At 35.9% G+C, this 26,817-nt stretch overlaps 1 protein-coding gene across 3 annotated transcripts in view; it reads right to left on the bottom strand.

Annotated features, from left to right (window-relative positions):
* The window catches only part of Glcci1 (glucocorticoid induced 1), an 83,532-nt gene that overhangs the window by 41,452 nt on the left and 15,263 nt on the right, over nucleotides 1-26,817 (bottom strand). For 2 of the 3 annotated variants that reach the window (XM_013352453.2, XM_026787553.1), the window contains exon 2: nucleotides 1,012-1,163. In XM_013352453.2, the coding sequence (XP_013207907.1) occupies nucleotides 1,012-1,163 (152 nt within the window). Of the gene's footprint in view, nucleotides 1-1,011; nucleotides 1,164-26,550; nucleotides 26,601-26,817 lie in introns of those variants that run through there. The other variant, XM_026787554.1, reaches the window with a different exon arrangement.

Below are 26,817 nucleotides of genomic sequence, written 5' to 3'. Positions count from 1 at the left end.
TACCTGTATGATGTGTTCTTTATGCCCAATAACAATCACTTACATTTTAATATATTTCATGACTTTCAAAAAACATTTAGGCTGGACAGTGGTGGCACACGCCTTTAATCCCAGCACTTGGGAGGCAGAGGCAGGTGGATCTCTGTGAGTTCAAGATCATCCTGGTCTACAAGAGCTAGTTCCAGGACAGGTTTGAAAGCTACAGAGAATCCCTGTCTTGAAAAACCACCAAAAAAAAAAAAAAAAAAAAAAAAGGACCATTTAGTAAAAATAAAGTCAAAGCTCCTATCATAACATAATAAACAAAGATGTTTAGATACTTGTTTCTAACATGAGAGGAAATGTTCTTCAAATCAAAAGGCTAGGAAGTCTTTTAAAATAGTGGAAATAAGAAAATGGAAAATTTCCTATTTTACTAGCTTTATAAAGGTCTTGGCTTTGTAACACGAAAATAACCTCTCAAAATAGTTCATGCTGCTAATAATCTAGAGGCTATTTTTCAGGACCTGTGCAAACTTTTGTTCAAAAAACACATTTTCTAAAATGCTTCCCAGTCATTATCTTCATTTTATTATAGAACAATCTTTTTATTATAAAACAATCCTTAAAATGACAGCATGTCTCTAAAGTCATATAATACAGACTGAATTTACTTATTAAATATTAAATAACTTAAAAACTTCTATAGCCGCAGGGCGGTGGTGGCGCACGCCTTTAATCCCAGCACTTGGGAGGCAGAGGCAGGCGGATCTCTGTGAGTTCGAGACCAGCCTTTTTTCCAGGGGTAGTTCCAGGACAGGCTCCAAAGCCACAGAGAAACCCTGTCTCGAAAAACAAAACAAAAAAAACAAAAAAAAAAAAACTTCTATAGCCAACTGAGAAAAATTATTATAATGCAGCATATTTAAAACAAGAAATTTTGCTTTGGTTGCCTTTATTTCATATCCAGGATAATTTAATTGCATTCTAGTTTCAAAAATTAAAGAACTGGTTTTGCTTTGCTCATCTTACCTGAGTAGCTTTATCTTTCATGCATGAAGGGTAGTGAACATGAGGGTCCCGTGGCCACTGTCCTGTGAGGTAAGGTCCTGTTATCGCATCCAAGGAAGAGGTTCGCCTTATTGTACTAGAGGTTCGAATTTGTTGAGATTTTGGCCTGTCCACTAAAAAAGTGAAAAAACAAAACATTAGACGTCAGAGCATATTTTTAAATTAATAAACTTCAAAGTTTATAAATATCATTCTGTCACTTTTTCTAGTAATATACAAACTCTAATAACCCTCTTGTGTAAGCTGATGAAAGTTATGGACCCTTTTCCAAGGCAACATATTCGTGTGTGTGTGTGTGTGTGTGTGTGTGTGTGTGTGTGTGTGTGTGTGAAACACACCTTCTCACAGATCCTCAAAAGCCCAATCATTCTAGAGATCTCTAAGCTATGCATCATTTCTACTGTAACTCTAATTAAACTACAACTTTTGTTTATAAATGCCATCTCTGCATTCACTTCAGCTAAATCTTACAATGGCTCTTTGGTACCATTGCTAAAATTAATTCCAGTTATCATCTACTTTATGACATAAAAGATTTTCACAATTTGGTTTGCCTTTATCTCACTGTTTGTTATTTTGCTACTCTTCCACATGACTATTCTAGAGTCATATAAATAATCTGTATTTTTTTCAAAGAGTAGAACATCTCTGTCTCTGAACCCTGCATTTCCTCAGCCGATAATTCTGTTCTTCCAAGTTCATCTGACTCTTACTGATCTCTAACACCAGTTTAGATGTTAGGCATCAGACCAGTGCTGTGAAAGCTTGCTCAATATCCTTTTGTCTCCTTCCTTCTCTAGTTAAGAAATCCTCAATCCCCTCTGCCTTCGTGGTACACTAAATTTGTCTTTCTCTCCCACCATAACGTAATTTCCGATACTACAGAATGAAAGGAAGCTGATGTTTAATAGTTAATGAATTGATTCATGACCACACAAATAACATTTCAACACTCTTATTTGTGAATGAAGAATTCAAAGCAGTAAAAGGAATTTATTTGTGTAATGAAATACAGCAAGGTGAAAGAGACAAGGAGAAAGGGACAGAGATCTCTGAACATTCTATACAGTTCGATCAATCTGCTCTAAAAACTTAATTCTCTATCTGTTGAAAATCAACATTATCACATGGAAAACCTAACATATAAAGAAATTAAAAGATTGACCATGTATCTACCACAAAAAAACCTTATTATTAATATGTACCTATAATAAAGTTCAGGGCATTAGGAATCAATCAAGTTCCCAAGACTCAGCCTTTACAGTCCTATTTTAAATCAGGAAGCACACTGCCCATATTACTAAAGATCAGAAAAAAATATTTTAATTTGTCATTTAGGTATTTTCTTGAAATCAGAATGCAATTAGTTTACCAACATAGAGAAAAACCACTGTGTACACAGATGTTATGTTATCTAGGCATTATCTTAGAAATGTAGCTTCTGTTTGACCTAAGGATTTTAAGAGAAAATCTAACAATTACCAAATTCAGTCTTTATTTTTATTACTTAATGAAAGTTTACTATGCACAAAAGGTAGAAAATCTAATGCTGTCTATTTCTATTGTTTGTAACCACCTGTAATTTGCTTTGTGAAGAAAATTATTAATTTTCCTGAGAAATAAAGAAGCTACATTTAGCATTCAACTTATCAACTGAATTAAATAAAAATCTAGCCACTCAATCTGTTACTTAGAAAGGTACTCTAATTCTACTACTGAGTTCCAAAACTTTTCTCTTTTGGAAAAAAAATCCATACCTATATTTTTGTTCGTTACAATTTAATGCATGTCATTATTACTCATATGCACTGTAATTAAAATCTGCCTCATTTACTACTTTTTACTTTAAAATACCATCAAACTAAATATTATGGCTCCAAACTTTGTCTTGTATGTTTATTCTCAGTATCATCTAATCAAATTTAATGTGTATGTTTTATACACATAGACAAACTATCTAATCTTTTTCTTGTAAAAAGTGAGTTTATCCCACAAATCCCAATTGTCATAGGCTTGTACTGTATTTTTTCCCATTTTCTAATGCTTCCTTCCTACTTGCTTTTTATTATTTTTTCCATGTCCCTCTTTATTGCCACCTCCTTTCAATTGTTTCCAGTACTTTTCCAAGTTTATAAAAACAGTATTTACTAATTTTATAAACTGCGAAAAACAAAATTAATGTATATCTTACAATTTAATGGCATGCCCTTCTTAAGGTTTTTAAAAGTTACTTTATACTTCTTACACCAAAAAGAAACAGGATAAAAACAATTACTCCTTGAATGTCAAACCCAATACTTAACAGTAGCTGCCCACTAATAAAGACACAGAAAATGAAAAGTAATGTGCTTCTTTCTCAGAAAGCTTCGTGCCTTTCTTTGAGGGAAACTCACAGTTCTATTAAGAAGCTAAATATACATTCAAAAGAATGTGCCTATTTTTCAAATTACAGCATATAGACTCTAGGTTAAAACTTCTTTTACTTTTAACAATGCTTTGAACAATTTAAAGAATTGTTCTCTTTACATAGAAACCCATGATTCTTTCTCCCAAAGCTTCGTGAGTTTCTTTGAGGGAAACTCACGGTTCTATTAGTAAATGCGTGTGTGTGTGTGTGTGTGTGTGTGTGTGTGTGTAAAACCTGTACTTAACCTACACTAAGCTTTTTGGAAGTTGTATCTAGTCTGTATGCTTTTCCAATTCTTTTTAAGCTGAATTATGTAGATCGCTTGATCAGCACAAGACATTGGGGTTCAGTACCTATCACCTCTAAAAAGTAAAAATTAAAAAATCCTCGTAGTCAGGCATGGTGGCACACACCTTTGATCCTAACACTCAGGAGGCAAAGACAGGTGGAGTTCTGTAAGTTCTGTAAGACCAGACGGCTGTATACATTGAGTTCCAGGACAGCCAAGACTTACATAATGAGACCCTGTCTCAGAAAAACAGACAAACAAAAAAGAGCAGCAGTAACAACAATCTCCAAATTTTATGGTAATTACAGATTTTAAAAATTGTGTGTGTGTGTGTGTGTGAACATGTGCTCAGATGTGTATGTGCACAAGTGTGCTGTCACGCATGAAAAGGTCATAGGTTAATATGGAGTGTTTGTTTTCCTCAGCTGACAATGACAGTACTCGTCCATGAAATAGCCATAACAACTCCATTTATCAAATACAATTATGATCAGATTTATCAAATAATTTATCATAAATAGCAAAACAATTTCAACAAACTCAACTGTTCGTATTATTTAAATGAGTTGAGGTTTTGGCTGCTTCAAGATCTAACTCTAGATGTCCTTAGATTTTATTGATTTGTATATATTTTCCACCAATCCCAGTTTTGATTTTAGCACAATAAATCCAACTTGCTAAAGTAATACAAGAGGCTATCCAGCTAATTTGCTCCCAACATTGTTTTCTTATTTTAGGGGCAATTACTGATAAACAGTAATTTTGAAAATCTGACATTTTAAGATAATAATCTCCAGTGGTAAGTTAAGAAAATGGAATTTCTACAAAAAAGTTTAAGAATGTTAGAAACATTAAGAACTTTAGCTATAGGGTAACATGATACAATTCACCATACCCTTAAAACAATACGTAGCAAGTAGTAAATATGTCTTATTTCTGAACATCATACATAACGTAAAGAACACACGGAGCTCTCCCATTCTTTATTAGACTCCGTCTGTTATATACTCAGTTCAGTCTGTTTGAGCAAATGAAAACTATCAGTCCTTTAGGTTTAGACCTCATCAAATCAAGATCAGCCAGAGCTTTCCATTTACAATGGCACAAAGCATAAACTTAAATCATTTATATTTAGATCTTTAAATAGAGCTGCCATTCCCAGAAGTATTGTATAGACAGTAATTCTATGAAACAGCTGTCACAACAGCACCAATAAGAATCAACTACTTTATCCTTAATTCAAGAACCTTATTACAACTGCAAAGAATCCTAACATAAAAGTATTCAACAAAATGCTTAAGAAAACTAAGTACCAACATTATTTCTTCCACTTATTTTCTATACAGAAATCATATAGCATTTTAATACAAATACTGAACTAATAATACTAGCCAGTAGAATCAGTAGTACATCATCTGTCATCTCAGTAACATATTCTTACATGGAAATGGGAAGCCGAGAAAGGAATATCTTCAAAGACTTTCTCATGCCAGCTAGCGTACCTTATGTAACAAAGAAGTGGCCTTTCTCAATCAAGTTGAAAAAACTAACACCTGAGTTTTCCTCGGCCCTTCACAGACATGCCTTGGCACAAACACATATCCAAACACAAGATCTGTTCTTGTTTTTCACCAAGAATTATTTGATTGTTAATATTATAACACTCAAGAAGCCGAGGAAGCAGGATCCTAAAGTCAGGATCCTGAGATACACAGCAAAATCCTGTCTAAGAAAATTTGGTAGAAGGAAGCTGAACATTTCAAATGAACTGTTCAGGGTACCAGGTCACCCAAATTCTACAAAAGCTCAAAAGCCAATGGCTGGAAAACTGGAACTAAATCCTTAGGATCCAGGTGCTCAAACACACACACACACACAGAGAGAGAGAAAGAGAGAGAGAGAGAGAGAGAGAGAGAGAGAGAGAGAGAGAGAGAATATATATAAGGTTGACTCAACAAAACATCCTGCTACATAAAGGGCAACAAGTTTTTCAAAATTTGCAATGATATGCTAAACTTCTAGATCTAACTAATTTTAATAACCAAGTCTGCTCCTTCAAAGTCACTTTCCAAACTAAGCACTAGCCTTACAGCAAATTTTCAATTAAGAGCTCAGGAAAATACTTATGAACATTAGGAAGATAAAAGCTGAATAAAGATTTGGATAACACTAAAGATGTTTTACATTTATTTATTCATATAAAAAAGTTTAACTTGAGTTACCGTACACAAGGGATAATACTCCAGAAGCTTTATGTTGCTAAATGCAAACCCCAATGCCAGGTCCAGATACATCATGATTGTAATGGCTAACCCAAAGACACCCTACCCCTGCAAAAAGAATTACAGGCTACTATCCCTGTTCTCAGTTGAAGACGAGAACTTGATAAGACACTATGGTTGAAGACATCACATTTTTGCTCACAGGACATGGAGAAATCAAGTGGGTACTGACCAAGAAGCTTCTTCTTGCCATATAGCTTTCACACTATCAGAAGGATCTGATGTAGGCTGCTGGGAGGAAGTTAGCAACAGCTTTACCCAACTGAGAACCTTGTGAACCACAATGACCAGTATGACAAGATATGCCCATGGGTGCAATAGTAGCATGAAATGTTACAACAGTGAACAGTTGCTTTACTAGTTAAGTCAGATTTAAGACTCACTCCACAAAGGAAAAGCATTTCTAGTACTGTTAATCCAGCTAAGAACCCACTGTTGATGTACTCACAGGCCACATGGGTTAAAGCTATTGCTATTATTTTGTTAAAAAGACACAATACCAAACCGTCCTGTAAATTCATCTCTCTGTACCTACAGATTAGTGCAGCTATCCATCTTCATCATAAGTGTCTTCGCACAGTGGTGGTGGTTAATACAAATTCATAACTAATCAACGTGCAAAGAATTAAGAGTTCATGAGATGGAGTGCTCAGTCACAAATAGGACATCTTTATCATCACCCCTACCAAGCTTCAAGGATCATCACAGAAGAGAAGGCAGAAATATTTTTAAGAGTCAGAAGTTAGGGAGAATCAGAGTGAAAACACTGTCTTCTGGACAGGACAAGATACCTGCACTCAAGAACTCACACTCGCTCTGACTGCCTGCACACAGGTAGCCAAGTCAGTCAGGCGGCACACCGTTAGTTCCAGCACTGGGAAGGCAGAGGCAGGCAGATCTCTGAGTTCCAGGACAGCCTGGTCTACAGAGTGAGTTCCAGGACAGCCAGGGCTACAACACTAAAAAGAAAAAGAGAAGAACAGGAGAGGGAGGGCTCATGAGCCTCCCTGCAGGAGCTAATGATGTTGATGGCTTCTTGGCAAGGGTAATTATGCATTCTTTAAGAAAATAGTCTCTGGCAGGTCAACCATACTCCAGTGGATGGCCTCACAACCATGAGAATATTAATAATACAAACTGGACTCAGTAGGGCTATTTTTTTTTAAAAAAAAAGAAAGTGATGAGGGTGGATCTGGGAAGAGTTATTAGAAAAAAATGGGAGGTTAAGGTGATCAAAATACTATGGGAAAGAGAAAAAAGCTTGAGTAAATATTCAAGCACTTAAAACATTAGTAGTGCAATGAAAGTTGACTGTAATAAGTCATTTACTGAAAAATATAAGGTAGTCTCAAAAGGCTTTCTTTATACAAAGTGCAAAGGCCAAATTAAAGACTGCTTTAATATGTAAGTAAACTTAGATGTTTAAGCAGGCTGAAACTGCAACCATAACAGTTTAGTTTTATTGAACTATTTAATCCCGACCCTAAAATTATGATACCGTATATCCATCTTAGAAGACAACTTTTACCCTTTAAAGATAGTGTTTTATAATGTTTAACCCATTTTAATCTTCATAGAAATAAAATCAAAATAGCAAATGCACTGAGACTGAAAGATTTTAGGTGGTTTTTCTCCAATTTCAAAATATTCTAAATAATACTTTTTTTTGGTTTTTCAAAACAGGGTTTCTCCGTAGCTTTGGAGCCTGTCCTGGAACTAGCTCTTTGACCAGGTTGGCCTCGAATTTACAGAAATCCACTTGCCTCTGCCTCCTGCATGCTGGGATTAAAGGCTTGTGCCACCACCACACAGCTTAAAAATGATATACTTTTTAATCTGAGATTTGAAAATAGCCATAAGTTATATGCAAGTAGAGAATGTATATGCCTCACTATAGTTAAAGACAAAATTGATAAAATTCCACTTATAAATAGATTTAGCTTTAGTATATTTTAATAAGAGCTATTATCTTAGAAACTATAGGTTTAAATATAGTTTATTATGTATTACATGATATTTAAATATTATCACTACCAAATTATATTTTATCTCGCCTCGTAATTACAAAGAATGATTTTTAAAAGAAATTAAAACTGGATAACTGAGAATAAGAAAAAAATGGGAACCAAGCATAGTGGTATATACCTTTAAATCTAGCATTTGAGAAGCAAAAGCAGGCAGATTCCTATGATGTTTGAGGCCATTCTAGTATACATAATGAGTTTCATGCCAGCTAAGGCTACATTATGAGACCCTGTCTCAAAAAAGAAAAAAACATGTAGGAAGGGGATATGCAACTCTATCCAATCTAATGTATAATAATATTGATTATCTAACATAATTCTGACTAGTTTAGTTTCTAGTCAGCATGTTCTAGGCATTTTACCAGCATCCTTTATTGGTCTGTCTTCCTTGGCACCAAAGTAAAGAAAAATTAGACCAATACATGAGCCACTGTCATAGTCCATTTTTGTTGCAACAAGAGAATATTAGAAACAGGATAATTTGTAAAGAAAGGAGATTCATAAGGGTTCATCGTTCATCAAGCTAGTAAATTCAAAGGCAAGGTGCTAGCATCTGCTTGAGCTATAGATAAAAGTTACAACTGAGGGAACATGGCAGAAAGAGGGTGCAGAATGAACGTGAGCTGGATGATTGGGTAGAGTGCTGTGAAATGCTTTCTTCAGGACAGGACACTCTGCATTCATTAACTCACAGCACAGGATGTTGAAGGAGATGCTCTCCAGGCCCCATCCCTTACTGTAGCGCCATTGGCGGTTGATGCCATTTTTCTCTGGAGGTGTGTGATCACTAGTTGGCTTCTCCTGTTCCAGGATATGGATACATGGGCAGCTCTGACTGGACTTAGTAGGTTATAAAAAAATTAAAAGAAAAAAAAGGAAGAGATTGGGATGGAGATGTGATGAAAGAAATACACAGAGGTGGAGAGGTGGGGGTGGATATATTTCATTATTAAAAAGTTTGAAAATATCAAGAATTTAAAATTTATATTAATGAAAACTACATCTGAGTTCTTGCTGTGTAAATCAGCAAGAATTAAAATAATAATTTTAATGTATTTTAATAATAATTCTTCCTGAATCTTTTTTGAAAGAAATCTACTTGAGAAGAAATTAACCTAAAGTATGCAAGCAAAGCAATTAAGGACGGCTGGGATGTAGGAACTGTTCAGCTCGAATCTTTGAAAATGGACAGCAAGAGCATGTTCAAATAAATATTGAACTACAGTAGAGTAAAACTAGTGACTACAGCATAGTAAAATCAGTGATCTTCTTAGCTATTCAGGCCTGAATTTCTGGAATATGTGATTATGTGATGCCAAATTCTTTCTAAAGCCAGACATCAAGATAATAGCTTTAGATATGTTTTAATGTGTGCGTGTGTGTACACACGCATGTGTATGTGTATACACTTCTCATATTCAATTATACTTTTGTTGAGTTGGCTAAGTTTAGAAATGTATTTTCTTCTTAGTAGAAAGACAAAAATTAGTTTCTACTTAGTCTAGAAAAGAAAGAAGCTGAAATCTGAGCAGCCACCTGCACTCTACTGTACAGTCTTGACCTATTCTTGCCCTCCACAGTAGATCATCAGAGTAAACTCCAAAGGCCATCCTAGAGAAGCCTACAGCAGATACCACGAAAGGATCCAGAAACAGGAATCCAGGATTCCCTTTACAGGAAATGGTTGGTCAGGACTCACAGACTTAACAATAGTGCTATATGACAAAGACATCACAGAATGAAACCTTGCGAAACCTTGTCATGAAGGGGCTAAAAGTGACTCTGAAGGGACAAAGAATAATCCACTGGACGAGTCAAAAACGAAGAGTCTTTTTAAAATACTGTTTACATTTTATTCAGAGAGAGTGTGTACAGAGGTCAGGAAATCTTGTAGAAGTTGGTTCTGGCCTTCCACCACCAGATTTTTGGGGACTGAACGCACGTTTTCAGGATTGAGAGCAAGCATCTTTACTCTCATGACCATATCATCTGCACCTCAAAATTTTAAAGCAAGAATGAACTGAATTATTATTATGGAAACTCTATAAAAGAATAATCAAATTATATCAACTTAAGATACAGTATAAATCGATATAACATAACAATGTAAAATGAGATATGTGAGCTACTGCATTCTTATAGTTTCTGTAATTTTTTAAAACAACATAAAAAAGCACTTTGGAAAAACTGTAAAATCTCTTTCCTATTTGAACAGCAACAAAATGACTTAATAAATTCCTGAAAACATCAGTCTGGCTAAACAAGTAAAAATTTGAAAATCTGTAGAAATGTAAGTCCAAGTATATTTTATCATGGAACTAATAAATGAAAAGGTTCGATTACTTAAAATACTTTGCTTGATCCTAGAGAAGCTAAATAAGAATGTGAACCCAAAGAAAAACATATAGGCATCCTCCTGAATATTAACCTTCATCAGGCGATGAAAGGAGACAGAGACAGAGACCCACATTGGAGCACCGGACTGTAATCCCTAGGTCCAAATCAGGAGCAGAAGGAGAGAGAGCACAAACAAGGAACTCAGGTCAGCAAGGGGTGCACTAACACACTGAGACAATGGGGATGTTCTATGGGGAACTCATCAAGGCCAGCTGGCCTGGGTCTGAAAAAGCATGGGATAAAACCGGACTCGCTGAACATAGTGGATAATGAGGACTGCTGAGAACTCAAGAACAATGGCAATGGGTTTTTTATCCTACTGCATGTACTGGCTTTGTGGGAGCCTAGGCAGTTTGGATGCTCACCTTCCTAGACCTGGATGGAGGTGGGTGGTCCTTGGACTTCCCACAGGGCAGGGAACCCTGATTGCTCTTCGGGCTCATGAGGGAGGGGGAGTTGATTGGGGAAGGGGGAGGGAAATGGGAGGCGGTGGCGGGGAGGAGGCAGAAATCTTTAATAAATAAATAAAAAAATAAAATACTTTGCTTCTAATAATAGCAATTACAGATTAGCCAATAACAGCCTAATAATTGAACAGTTAAATCCACAGTAAACTATACATGACATGGAGGGAGAAAAGGTTTAGGAAAAGAATGACTGCTTAAAACCTTAGGGATATATGACATCATTTAGGTTGATCTACTGATGCCAAGATTATAAACAGAAATCTGCACTACAATATATGCAAACCCATCAATTTTCTCAACATAAAACAGACTAGTAAATTAAATATACCCTACAAGTTGTATTTTCTCACAATAGTATCCTTAGACACAGCAAAGGTGAACAGACCATTGACTGGAAATGCAAAAATCTCACTTGTTTAGAGTAATCAGAATGAAGGCTTCAGAAACAGTGAGGCACAAATGTTTATTCTAACATTTAATTTAAAAAATATTGACACCAAAGAATCAAATATATAACTATGAAACAGTTTATCCAAAACTAAATGCTTCGTTAGAGCCGATATAAACAAAAACAGAAGAAAAAGTCCTGGGAAATAATGAACAAAGTGAAAGCAAAATAAAGTGAAATGAAACCTTCATCAAGGCTGGGTGGGGAGTTAAAAAAAGAACAGATAAAACAGTAATTTGTGTTTGCACACACAGAACACATTCCATCCCAACAATTCTACCAATATTGTGCATAAAAGATTTCCAGGAAGCATTAGCAAGAATTGAAAACAACTTGAAAATAAAGCAAAGGCACTGACTGCTAGGCGTTTCAGAACAGCATCATTCTTTCGTCCTCTAAGCAACCGTAGTCTAGGGAAGGGACTGACTCAACAATTGCTGAGTCAAGATGGCACTTCCCAGTAAATGGAAAAGGAAGTTCCAGGGTTTATTAACATCTGAGTTAAAAAAAAAATTAGCTTAAATAATAGAATAACATCATTCAATTCCAGTGACTCCCAACATGAGTGAAATAATCAAGATTTTAGTTTGGGATACAACTTTCATTAAAAATAAACATCAGAATAGGACAACTATAATATAAACGTTGAGCACTGCCTCCAAACCACACCAACCTAATTATACAAAAAAGATAACAAAGTGATTGTCCCTTCTTCTCTCTCCCTTTCCACGTGTTTTTCTTAATCCTTTCTATGATGTGTTCAGGTAAGATAAGAACTAAACAAAGTGTTAAGATCATTTAGCAATCACACTAAGATACTCTAGTAGACTCTGATCTTATTTCTCTGAGGTTGCCATTACCTAAGATATCTCTAAACTTTTTTCAAGATGATTTTTCAATATTTTAATCAGAAACAGTTATAGGTGCTTTGGTAGGTGTTAGCTAATCATTCTCAAATAAATATATTTCATTGAAGTCACACGATCAACTTGATAAAGTGTCAGACATATTGACGATATACAATGGGTTGTACCCGCCTATTTAACAAATCAAAAGAGAGAGAGAAGGACTATGAAGGAGAACTATTAAAGTAACTGCAAAGATAATTGCTGGTTCATCACCTTTCTTCTAGGTTCTAAAGTATAGTAATGTGGGTTAGTGCTAGCTGCTGCTATTTGTTATCACAGTAACAGCCTAATGTGTGTCTTCCTGGCTGACAGATGGCCCTCGGTATCATCGTTCAGTGATTCCGACTTCCTTCACCTTACAGATCACCATTCATCTAGGCCTCACCAGTTTTCTGCAGGAATCCCTCGGTTGAGCTAGCAGAAGAGGGAAGATCGAGAATAAGGAAGGTTGAACTAACATTTTTAAATTGAGCAGGATGAAGTAAGTAATTTTGCTTCTTTAAAGTAAGGAGCAAGGCTATGAATGATAGTCTAGAAGTGGAAGTACAGGAAGATATAACAGGATTTAGCAAAAACAAAAATCTTTACAACAGAAAAGTCTAGATTTATCTTTGGAGACAATTTTAATCAAATTTCAAAGTCAGTCTGTCTGGGCTATCATCATAATTGGTCATTGCAAACAGATAATCTAACCTAATCAACACTAAGTTCCTAATAACTTTCTTGGTTATTTTTAAAAGTTTTATTTACTCCTAAAAGATATTCACCATCATTGAGAATACCGTAAAAGAAAAGTTCTTTCAAAAAGGTTTTAAAAAAAATGTTAGGATACATAAGTATTTCCTCAATATGATCTCTTTAAGTAGGTTTGGAGAATGGTACACTTACCTTGAAGTTCTACGAATTTACAAGAGAAATGTGACATGCCATTTCAAACAGATTATAACTATACTCATGTGTGTGAATCTAATAGGGAAAAAAAAACTCTGCAAAGTAACATTAAAACAAAATATTGAAGTTAAGTTTTCTGAGTAACTTTAACAGTAGATTTAACTATAAAACACTTTTAAACTATCTTTTAATTGATTGTGCTTACTGCACATTTGCATCAAATATGCAGTTTACAAAACAACTTTCATGGGTCCGCTATCCCCTTCTACCATGTGGGTCCAGAAGACTGAACTCAGATTAGGCTCAGTGGCAGGCTTTTTTGCCTCCTGAGCCACCTCACTGGCCTATAAAACAGCTTGTGATAAACTAAAGCCTGTAGTAAGCAAGGAATTCAGTGCTATCATCTGTTCTAGGTTATAGGATTGGAACCATTTGGAGAATGGAGGTTCTATTTTCAAATGCTTAATATCAATCTTACTGAAAGACCAGCACTTTCTATTCAAAAAGGATTATATTCATCATTCCCTCCTACCTTTAAGAAAACATCCAATCTCTTAGTACTCTGTTTTCATCTAAGTAGCACAAGGGAAAGAATATAATTGAATTAAGTCATACACATATAACAAGTCTCAATGTCCCAATCTACATGGGAAGTAGAAAAATACAAGATCTCCTGAGTAAATTGAGAGCATAGGACATGGGAGACGGTTGGAGGGGAGGGGAGAGGAAGGGAAGGGAAGGGAGTGGAAGGGAGGAGAGCAGATAAAAATGTATAGCTCAATAAAATCAATTTTAAAAAGTTAAAAGTAATTGTCAACTCAAAAGAATCTTTAGTAAAATTTCAAACAAGCTGATACAACATTAAAACATTCAAATAGAGGAATATATTTGGTGGGCAGTGACATACAAAAGTGACTAAATTCCTACTCTAAAAATCTGACATTTTAAGTAAGAACACATGTTCCTTAAATAGCTTCAACATAACTGAAAGACATGTATATGGTGCTTAAATAACGTAGAGGAATAATAATTATCTCTACCTGAAAAAGTTGAGATTATCTGAAGGACTACTTTGCAAAGAATTCAGGAGTTTTCAGCAAAAACACACATATATTAGAGAAGGAGACATTCCTGAAAGAGACCATGAATCTAAGGCAAAGAATTACAAAGAATACTAACATATCCTTAAGAAAACAAAATATTTAAAAAAAAAAAACAAAACAGTGAGTTCAAGCTAGTAGGAATACAAGTACAAAATGGATACATTAATATGAGTGAGTCTTTTACGCCAAGCTAAACATGGTAGACTTTATTTCTTAACCGTAACTAAGAAATCTTTTTACAAAAAGAAAAAATCACATTTTTTTTTCTTCTAAAGATAGACTATACTTAATTGTAGAAAAATAGCAAAATAAAAATCTAATGGCAGGGAAAGACCTAAGAGTACTAAGCAGTCTATAGTTCAACAGGAAATAGTTGGGATCTATTGAGGGGACCTCTAGACCTCTAATAGGCAAGAGAAAAAAGACTCAGAGACCAAAGAGAATTCTGAGATGGAATAATATATAGTAATCGGAGGGAGAAATAAGATAGAAGGAAAAGCCAAGCTTTATGCTGGCCCAAAGTTGATGTAGGAGGGTAGTCTATCTATCTGTTGTTTTATTGGTTAATTAATTGCTTGGATTGATAGGTCAGAACATAGGTAGGCGGGGAAGACAGAACAGAATGCTGGGAGAAAGAAAACAGAGTCAGGAAACCGCCATGAAGCTCCGGCCCGAGATGAATGTGGGTTAGAATCTTCCCAGTAAGCCACAACCCCATAGTGATACACAGATTACTAGATATGGGTTAAAGCAATATATGAGAGTTAGCCAAGAAGGGGCTAGATACAATGGGCCAGGCAGTGTTTAAATGAATACAGTTTCCATGTAATTATTTCAGGTAAAGTTAGATGTGTGGGAGCCGGACAGGACGAAAAGCAGGCCTGCTCGCCTCCTCACTACACAAAGTAAAATAATAATAATCATCATCATCATCCAATACTCTAGGTCTGAACGTCTACTAAGACTATGTTCCACAGTGCCAACAAAGAAACCATTTAATCATTCCCACATCAAGTCTCTGAATCTAAACTTTAATCATTCAATATTCTGATCTTGATAATTGTACTTCTAAATCATATCTCTGTATAAATAAATCATTAAAGCATAATTCAATTGTCCAACTATATATAGTTAAAATTTTATTAAATTATTTATTCTCCCAGTATCATAAAACAATACGAGTCTACTCTTTCAAAGCATCTAAAATGAACATTAATTTCCATGCTAAAAGAGTATGGTGTGTTCTACTCTGTGAAAACATAGGTCTAAGAAAAAAAGCACTAACAAATCTTCTTTTAGATTTGTTTTTTTATTTAGATTTTTAAGTTTGTAGAATATCGGGATATCAGTTTTAATCTGCTGTTAACAAGTTCTACCTCTAAGAATGACCACTCTAGTCCACAGAAATGCTACACATACTTTCTAAAAATTTACTTCTTGTGGTTGGTGTGCCCATCTGCTTATGGTTGACTTCAGAAGCCAGATGAGGGGGTTACAAAGACCTGGGCGCTAGGAATGTAACTCCTGTAACTGCAAGAGAAGCAGGCACTCAACTTCTGAGCCATTTCTCAAGCCCTAGACTTTTTACTTTAAATTCCTGTAGGGTCTCTTGCTCTGACTGGCTCTAAGATCTCTGCCCTCCTGTCGCAGTCTCTGTAACACCAATATTACCAGCATACATTGCCATGTCTAGCTTATAAGTATACTTTTCAAAGTTTGTTTCAATTTTGAATGTAAAACAACAATTTTGAACTCACTAATTATGAAGGCTCTAATAGAAAAGTATGATGCATTTGTTAAGAATAATAAATAGGCTAGAAAGACAGCTCAATGGAAAAGAACTCTGAGTTTGATTCCCAGCACCCACATACCAGCTTACAACTATCTGTAACTCCAGTCCCAGGGGATCTGACACCCTCTTTTGGCCTCCATGGGCACCAAGTATTGTGCGGCGCAGGGATATATACATGCAGGACAAAATATCTATACACATAAAAAAATACGTTTTAAAGCCGGGCGGTGGTGGTGCACACCTTTAATCAGCACTTGGGAGGCAGAGACAGGCAGATCTCTGTGAGTTCGAGGCCAGCCTGGTCTACAAGAGCTAGTTCCAGGACAGGAACCAAAAGCTATGGAGAAATCCTGTCTCGAAAAAAAAAAATATGTTTTAAAAAGTAATAAATTAGCCGGGCGGTGGTGGCGCACGCCTTTAATCCCAGCACTTGGGAGGCAGAGGCAGGCGGATCTCTGTGAGTTCGAGACCAGCCTGTCTACAAGAGCTAGTTCCAGGACAGGCTCCAAAACCACAGAGAAACCCTGTCTCGAAAAACCAAAAAAAAAAAAAAAAAAAGATTTAAAAAGTAATAAATTGTAGACAACCATGAATTCAAATTGTGTTTAATGATTCAGATTGAAACTAAATTTTTCTCCAAACCAAATCAACAAACCCATTTCTTATCAACTTTAAAGTAAGCAGTTTAGTCCACAGGCTCAACATTTAAAGCATCCCTCCAGGAAAGAAACATAATTGTAATGACATAAGTAGTAAATTATCCCATAATCACAGGGAAGAACTTCAAAACTCTGTCTAGTTGGGTCTCCAATGATTTTATGTTGTGTGAGTGGGAAAAATTTAAGTCATACCACTTGTATACTAAAATTAAAGCACCACAAAAAAAGGATGATCATAAACCTCTATGTGGACAGAATATCGGGAACTTTTCATTATCTGGTGACTGTTGAGAAAGGAGTGTCATCTTCAAAGCACACGGACACGTGTGTGCAACCCCTTCTCCTCTCCTATTCCCTCCTCTCTATGCCCAACGTCGGAAGCTTCCTATAAAAAAAATCACCCTCTAGGAATAAATAACTAAAAATAAAAGCATGCATTCCTACAAATATTTACTCCTTGTTTTGTCTTCCTGACAGTGATAAGAATACAGGGTTTCTACAAGTTTTTTCCCAAGGAAGGAGGACTACTCCCTAAGGAAAAGCATTGGGAAATTTTGCTTGTTTGTTTGATAAGAACACAATATTCTAGAACAGAGCTTGGAATATTTACATAAAATAAACACGTCTTCTCACAAGAAGAGTGAAAAACAATTAGTACAAGAGTTCTTTCCTTTTTAGGAGTTATTTGAATACCAAATTTGTAAGAACTTTAAAACTCACAAAGTAGGGACGTAATGGAAATGATATATTCATATTTAGAACAGCTAATACTTGGGTATTAGCTAATTTTGCTAAATGTCAGAATAGTTATTGAGCAAAGAGAAATTACGCTAGTCAGTAATATGTTTTAACAACCTCAGATAAACCTTGTGTGACTGACTTCTTAAATAGTTTGTGCAAATAATATTCTGGTAAATTAAATTATTTTGCTTACACATAAGTAAAGCAAATAACCACCTGAAAATCTGCCTGACAATTTAAGTTTTCACCATAATATACACAAATTAATAGAAAACTCACATTCTCCATACATGAGTTTTTAGGAATACTACATTTCAATTTCTAACTGAAAGAGCACACTGATTTTGGGGTGTTAAATTACTGGAAATATAATAAATTTGGTGCTTATTCCATGAAATCTCAATAGATAAAAATCCACTTGGCAGAATTCTAAATGATTGCTGAAAAAGAAAAAAATTAGTCTTCCCCAGGAATGAGCACCCTAATTGGCTATCCAATAACAGGTGCTCAACCCTGAAATCATATACATATAAGCAACACTAAATGTACTTGGCAGGCTGTATTTATATCATATGCATTCCTATATACACAAGTGTTATGTTTGTAACAATAAAAGGAAAACAAGCCATGAATCTGAGAAGGAGTGGAGGTGGAAAGAAAGGGACCAAAAAGATAATGAGAATATGTATCAAAAAATTACAAAAAAAATTATCTTTACATTTCAGACTTTTGGCTTCTTCGGGAATTGTCTCAAGGTCAAGGTCCATTTAAGTAATGGTTCTTGTTAGTCTTTTAAGTGACTTTGTAAGCGACTACTTTAAAGTCATTTTAGTACATTTCACACTCTCTGTATCTATGACTAAAAACAGGCATAGTTATGTCTAAACACTGTATGTTATACAAAAAAACCCAATCTCACCCTGTAGTATGTCTTTCTAAAAATAAACACTTGTGTAAAATTCATTTTTGTTCCAACTATTTCTACAGCCAACACTAGATCCTTCCACATTATACAATGATATAAATCCATGTTTTTTCAAGCTTAACCACAGCCACTGAATGTCAGGCCCGAAACAAAGACCAAAAACAGCTAATTATATGAAAGGGGCAGCATAAACATAATCTATTAAATTTAACCTATCACATATTTATAAGATTTCATGTCCTTGTGATCATTCTTCAGTGATTTAACTCCAGGGTATGTACACTTGTCTCTTAGTGTACATATATGTGTATTCATATAGTTCAAGGAGAAATCTCTGTAAATCCTGTATGTGAATTTTAACTATTTACTGTAAGGCCTTTTAAGTATTAGATACCACGCTACATACTGTAATGCTAAAAATAGGTGTATTAGGTAAAGCACACATATCCACAAGAATTACCTTGCATACAGAGATATAGAAAAGTCATAACCACAGCTAAACTGCCAAGGAGTTGCAAACAGCTACATAATTATATTAATTATTTTATTTAGTTATATTCCATATAAATAATATAATTATGTGGAATAATAATGTGGATCAAACATGCAAACTATACTGTATATTTACTTTCTTTATATATTTTTACGAATGGAGTATTTTTAATAAATATAAAACAATAGTTTACTTCATCAATTTCTGAATCTTCCTATTTCCTAAATACCTATTTAAAATTTCAGATGCTTACATGATTATATTCAGTGCCCATACACTTTTCTTCAATACTCTTTTTGCAACATTAGAAAAGAATGGCACACAAAGTATGGTTAACTAAGCATCTGTTTATTCTTTCATATATTAGGTGTAAAATTTAATCCTTAAATAATAGTTATCTTCACAAAGATGCAAACTTTTGGTCACATGGCTTAATAAGTGAAAACACAGCAATCATCTTAAAGATGAACATAAGCAAAGAGCAAAGGTGAAGGCTCTAATGCTAATATTACTTTAAAATAAAAACTACAAGGGAATAAAAATAAAATATATAAATTCTGAGTATAAGAAATGAAAATAAGTCATTGAGCACTCAACTAAGACAGCACATAAATGGTACTATAGAAAAAGGCTTATACCTCCCCTTCTTACTCAGTAGCAGCAGGTATTTTAGTCAAAGCCAAGCCATGTTCATTTCAATAGTCAAAAGACATCATTAAGTATTGCTACACATTCTACAACACTACACAAGAAACCACGTTCAAAAACAATTCAGGCTTCTACAAAAAAATGTGTGTGTGTCTGGAGCACATAAGGGCCAGTGACATCATCCTAAGTCAAACTACAGAAAAACATTATGTATATGCAATGATATGCAGTAGATCCAGAAATATTACAGAAGCCATTGGATGAAGCTATTCTCAGTTTCAAAAATAAAGGAAAAATTATATAAACAGAGTGGTAACTTTAAAGTAACCCCCTGGGCAGCTCCACTGTTCAGACATCTGAAAGAATGCTTTGTAAATGTACAACTATAGTCAGAGACTAAAGATTCTCAGGAAGAGCAGAGTGGGTATGGTGCAGCACCCTGTAATCCACTAACTCGGGAACTTGAATCAGGAAGCTGGCCAGCTTGAGTTACTCTAAACTATACAGGGTGACCCTGTCAATTAAATATTCTCTTAAGAAGTAAGTGTATTAGCTTATGGTTTTTCTAAGAGTAGAAAAGATAAAAATCAGCTGATGAACTCTTCAAAAAGTTTCCCCATGACCATACTGGATAAGTAATAAGTATTACTTATTACTATTAGTTGGTGGTGGTTTTGACCTTCAGCAAGACAGCAAGTAGCAGTGCTTTTTAGTTTTCTGTTATGAAATACTGCTTCATGACTGGTGAATTACTTAATTCCAATAACTTGGCAGACAATCTTGAACACTAACCTTGCCAAACTACTATGGTTTCACTATCTTCAACTCCTTCTTAATTTGGACAAGTCATAATTAAGGTCAACATGGCAGTACTCCGTTGAATTATATATGTGGGGGTTCAAAGTCACATTGCAAGCGCAGCTGTTGGCTCTCAGGAAGGCTGATTCAAGCTACTGAGACAATTACTTGAGACCAGTACCTGCTTAGCAATTCCTTAGGCATTAGCCAAGTCGGATCACCACCATTTATAACTAATCTAAACATCTGTGAAAGGAGAAAAGCATTCTGCACAATATAATGTGACTCAAGAAGACAGCATAGATTCTTGTTACATGTAAATGCGACCAGCTATAATAACTTCATAACCCTGAGCCCCAGGAACAAGGTACAATCTCTGTCTCCTCCATGTGCATGTGTGAGTGCCCCTCCCCTGTAAGAAGCAAGCAGAGAAAGTGGCTATCCTTCCAGATTCCATTTTAGTTACATTCACCGAACCTCTTATAAGTGCATGTCCCAGCACTGAGGAAGAGTGCCATGGAAACACAAAAGAAAATCCACTTCTTTCTCGTTCTTTTAGCTAGAAAATCCCAGCAGTTCATCAACTGTGGAGTCAACATTTAATCTAGAATTAAAAGAACAGAATTCTACACCCATTTTATTGGTGAATTTCCAAGTATACGTAGCTTGCCAAATAGTCACCCACAAATGTTTTCTTCCTTTCTATCTACAGCAACCAGAGACAGGATAATACAAAGGAAGTCACCAAGTATTCATGAACTTGCCTCCTCCTGCTATTTGCCTCAACACCATTCACAAAAACCACAGTGATAAAGGTATCAGTCATATCTGTTTCTATAAAAACAAGATTTGGGGTAGGTATTTTTCTATAATTTGTCCATAAATAATATCTTTAGATATTTCAGACTTAACACTAACCTATTAAAATTTATTCTGCAGAATAAATGCAAATATTTTCTAAATTGCCAGAAAAAATTAATTAGGTTCTGGTCATTTCTAGGGGTCCAGATAATGGGTAAGGGAAAGTTTGATAGTTTTGGTCATTCATCAATTCCCTAGACTTTTATCAGTAAATGAGTAGTAATCTCTTTCTTCAGTTTACTCTTAGCAGACCAATTAAGAGACCATACATTAGATCAGCTTAAATTTTTCTAAAAAATAAATAATATGTTGGACACAAAGAAAGGCTGTCAAAGACATGGTTTCTTAGACATTTAACAGAACAGAAATACATACTGAAGACAAGCAACAACACACTAGGCACGGGTCCACGACAAGAGCTATAGAAAAGCCTATCTGGGCGGGGTATAAGAAAAGTCTAAGCTCTGGAAAGAAAACTGAACTAAAATTAAAACCCAGAGTCATCGGTCATATACACTTGACACAGTATTAGCTGCAAATGAAAGTTTTGGTAAAACTGAACTTTATATTTTTTTTAAATTTTAGACTTAATTTGAATGTTGTCTTTTGTTTACATTTATTTAATTTGTGACATGGAGTTAAGCTTTGTTTCTTTAGTTCAAATGTAGCCCACATTAGCACAAATAAAATAATCAAAAGAATGACATTACCTTTCAATATTTTTTTCAATGTAAAAAAAGTCTTCCAAAAATGTAAACCAGAATCAATTATTCTTTTGAAAAAATTACTCCAATTAATAAGATAATTTTTCAATTCAATAACCACACATACAACTTTATATATAGATAAAAAGTCATTAATCTACTTTATACACCTTAGGTATTCAGAGTAAAGTGTTTGGGAAAAACACAATCTTTGAACATAAAGTAGATTGATTAAATAACCTCTGCTACTCATACAACTGATTTTGACATCTTATGCACCATAAAGTAACTGACAGGGAGAAAAAATATCAGAGCCATTAATTAACACTGTTTAGTTCAATTCTAAGAAATTAAAAATCTTCCCCCAAATCAGAATTTGGAATCCTGGAAACTTATAGCTTAGTATACTTTCACTCTATTCAGGAAAGTTTAGAAATAAGTTCTGATAAGGACTCTGGGAAAGTAAATTTTTTTTTTTTTTTTCGAGACAGGGTTTCTCTGTGGCTTTGGAGCCTGTCCTGGAACTAGCTCTGTAGACCAGGCTGGTCTCGAACTCACAGAGATCTGCCTGCCTCTGCCTCCCCAGTGCTGGGATTAAAGGTGTGCGCCACCACCGCCCGGCTTGGGAAAGTAAATTTTAAATGGGGAACAGAGTGCAGAGAACCTCAATCTCTGAGAATTTTAGCCAGATAATTAACTTTCAAAAAGAATATTGAAGAATATTTCTAACAGAGTAAAACTTATCAAAATGTTTGTATTTCACAACTAAGAACAGTATCAAAATGACTCTAGGCCGGGCAGTGGTGGCGCACGCCTTTAATCCCAGCACTCAGGAGGCAGAGGCAGGCGGATCTCTGTGAGTTCGAGGCCAACCTGATCTACAAGAGCTAGTTCCAGGACAGGCTCCAAAGCTACAGAGAATCCCTGTCTAGAAGAAAAGAAAAAAAAAAGACTCAAAAAGGGAAATTAACAAAGAACTAAAAACTTAAAGCAAATCAAATGGTTAAACACACATATATACATTAATATAGTGCTACAGTTAAACATTCTATGCTTATTGACTTTGTATTATCTTTTAATAATAGGCATAATTTCTTTATGTATAAGACAAGAGATTTTTCAAGATTCCTGAGGAAAATACATCTGATCAAATTTCACTGTAGGGATGCCAATCTCTTAGGAGTATGAGGCCTAAATAAATCTGGAAGGTTAAATAAAAGATTAACACACTATTTTTCATAGAAGGAACCAGAAAGTTACAGGATCGTCAGAACTTCTGTTACTAGATTTGGTAAAATAAACATAAGCAGGGTTTTCCAACTAGCGTACTCTAATACAATAATTTTAATTTTTTATAATCTATAATTATTTAATGGTGGATATTTACACACACAACACACACACGTGTGTGAGATTTCCATTTGCTACCTACTATCTTTATAGCTTTGTGTTTAGTGTTTAAATCCCTGGTCTCTGTCCGCAGCCACTTTATGTTTTCTTTAGATCACTAGTTTTAACTCTAGCACTGCGTTTTAGTCTCGTCTGAATTGTTCTACTTATCTCAAAGGTAGAGTTTGTTATTACCATGACAAAAAATAATTATTTGCATAATACTTTATGATTTTACATCTATTACAAACACATCACAGGGAGCCAAATGATGCATTCAGTAGCTTGTCATTCACCACTTCAAACCCTTCAGAACCAAACAAGGGGAAGGATGACATTTTGCTAATAGAACAGAAGTGAATATAAATAGTAAACCTTGAAGTTTTAGAATACCCAGGAAAGAAAAACATAGAAAATGAGGATGATCCAGGAACACCAACAAAAAAAAAAACTTTAAATTTGTAAATATCTATGTTTTTTTAAAAAAAGCATGAAGTTAGCAGGTCTATGCATCTTCTGCTATAGTAACCACTTAAGTTATCTAAAGCTATGGTCCAAAAATAAAGGGAATTGTATCTTTCTGCTGGATCTTATAAATTAATGTGATAAATTTTAAAAGGATTGTTTCTATTTACAGAATTCAGGTTTCTAAGTATCAACTTTATTGCTCTAGCCTTAACCCCATAAATATGCATGCTAAGAGTGTATATGAGAAAAATATTGGCATTATATGTTCAAAATTCTGTTCACATTTCTTGATAAAAGAATCAGAAAACTTAAGTTTCTCTATTTTCCTCCATAATCAGACAAATATGAATAAAATTCTGAATTTTTAGTTATCACCTACAACCCAAATGCCCGTAGCTTTTAAAGCTTTCCATAAATAACATATCTACATGAAATACCCCTTCAGTCACCATCTACTTAAATATTTTTTTGTGTAGTTTCAAAGTATAGTACAATGTCTAACCCCACACCTTAAAATGTGCAGAAAAAGGAAGGACAGAAGAGCCGAGGAAGGAACGAAGCACGCTGTTGTTTTTCATTCATGCAGCAGAGTGATGTCAGTGTCTGCAGCAGCAGGAACAGCAGCAGGCGCTTTGGTCAGTGGAAACTAAAACCCACTGAAGTCAGAACCTTAGTGAATTCAAAAGAAACTAATTGAAATTTCAAGTCACAGGATAGATTTTTAAGCAGCTAAACAGATAGAACCTATTAGTTATATGTTGTAGTTTCAATAAGGATGGCGAGGAACAAGGCAGAATGTGAACAAGTAACACAGGGCAATACAATCAAGGAACCAGGAGCACAAGAGCCTGTATTCAATAATCCCTTCAGTGTCAGAGAAACTGACAGAAACACCTGATGTTATAAACAGCAGAAAAAGCCCTTCAATTCCCAGCACAAGCTTTGACCCTGCAAATCTGCCTATTGCACAACCCGACTCAGAACTAAGTGTTTTCATCATGATTGCATTAAAATTGCATTAAACTCTGATGTGCCATTCTACAACAAAGAGTAGAATTTAAGCCTGATCACAAATTTCATTAAAACTACTTCATGATGGGGCATGTAATTCTTAAGCAATTAGGGCTTTTGAGGGATGTAGAAAAACAAGTTGTACTATTATCTATGGTAAGATGTTACTGTTTATCAACAAAAGGGAAGGTGGCCATTATACTGATGCGGCAATTGCCAAAACTTCTCTAACTCTGCCCACAAAATCCTCTGCAAAATCCTCTGCACACAATCTACAATTCTTATTTTTTTTACATTGTTCTCTGAAAGAAAATCCCCAAACTCCATTAACGAACCGTTAAAGCCAAATCATTGAAAAATGTCTATGACTGTTGCCTTCTTTTCTTCTGTAACCTCTCATTTAAAGCAGCCCCAGAAACTGTGCAAGGCAGTTGCATATGGCATTAATCTGTTAGAAAATGGTGGACTTTTCTATAAAATACAGCCAGAGATGTGTGCTCAGTTGTGGTCATTATTAGGGCGATCACGTTGTTTTCATTCATTCATTCAGGATTTGCTGGAGGATGTCAGTTTCTGCAGCAGCTGGCTTGACCTGGGGGAGTGGAGGGGGAGCAAATTCCTCCGGCATACAGATTGCAGGATGTGCTTCTTGGGCTCCTGCACTTATTCCGCCGCTTCATCCTACACAGGAGCTTTCCATCAAGGGCTCTAAAGCAAGTGCTTTAGCAGCACGCTAATCACAGGTCTAAATAAAGCAAAAATACCTAAACATTGATCTATCCTATTGCAATCACTTTCTCCAACTCTAAACACTTTAGAATGTCCATCTTATGCAAAAAAATCCACATACCATCTAAACATTGTATGGAGCTTGGTAATATTTTCCTTCTGAGTAGTTTCTGTTGCTGTTGTCTTACCCTACTCCGTATGATTCCTTCCTTCCACAAGGTAGCGGCAGCAACTGCAGCCTCAGAATATGAGTACTTGACTCTCTCCCTTATGGCCTTACGTCCCTGTTATGCCTAATTTTCTTCTCTCCCCCAGGACTCAACTAGATCATGCACTATGTCCCTCGACATAAACAAAACCAAATCCAAACAGAAAACATTAAGGAGAGTCCACAGCATCCACCCACTCACCATTCCCTTTGACACATAACAAAAAAGAAACTTGAGAGCCCTACACAGTTCAGCTGAACTGCTAAGTATACTTAAGGATGGAAGGAAAAAGTAAACACACTTCGCAAACAGGCTTCAAGAAATTCTCTATGAAAATCACCTTTTGGGCAGTAAGCCTTTTGTAGTGTGGTAGCGATCTGATGCATAACTACAGAGGAGAGGGTGGGTTGACCCTACACACTTCAGGTGCACATTCAAAACTGTCTCCTCTACACATGCAAAGGATAGCCTGCGCCGTAACTAACGCCATCAATCCTCCAAAACACAAAACAAGCAACGCATCATCAATCCTCCAAAACACAAAACAAGCAACGCACACGACAGCCTAGAACTTCGTGGGAAAGCACAAAGGCTGCAGAGATTCCTAGTACCACCTTATCCGCCGCTAGAGAGTTTGTGTGCCTGTTTAAGGGTTTCACCCAGCAACTCCTACTCCGGCTACAAACACAGAAAGCTAAGAAGCTATTAAACCGAAACACTTTTCCTGTCAGACCAGGGATGCAAGATACAATCGGAGGGGCAGTGTGAGGGTCAGATTAAAGTTGATTTTCAGGTCGCTCCTCCAAGCCCTGCAGCGACCTCAGGGGGGGGTGAGATTCCCAAAGCCACTTTCACACCTTCAGTAATGCACTAGCAAACAGAAGCCCGGAGAGGCTGAAGTTTCCACGCAGGGCACCGTCGGGGAGACGCAGCCCGGGAGGACGGGAGGGTTGGGCTCGCTACCTCTGCACACGGGCGAGCCGGGACTCCGTCTCTCAGGTGAGCTGCTCCTCCGCTGGCTCTCGGGGGACCGTCTCGGGCGGCCCTTGGCGCGAGGCGCCTGCTCGGCCGGGGCAGCGACCGGCGGTGGAGTCGGGCTAGACGGGCTGGGGCCGCGGGCCGCG

Source organism: Microtus ochrogaster, linkage group LG10 (genome assembly GCF_000317375.1).
Source record: "Microtus ochrogaster isolate Prairie Vole_2 linkage group LG10, MicOch1.0, whole genome shotgun sequence".
NCBI classification, from domain to species: domain Eukaryota; kingdom Metazoa; phylum Chordata; class Mammalia; order Rodentia; family Cricetidae; genus Microtus; species Microtus ochrogaster.
The sequence above is the reverse complement of the archived record's forward strand: the minus strand, read 5'-3'. Positions and strand labels throughout refer to the sequence as shown.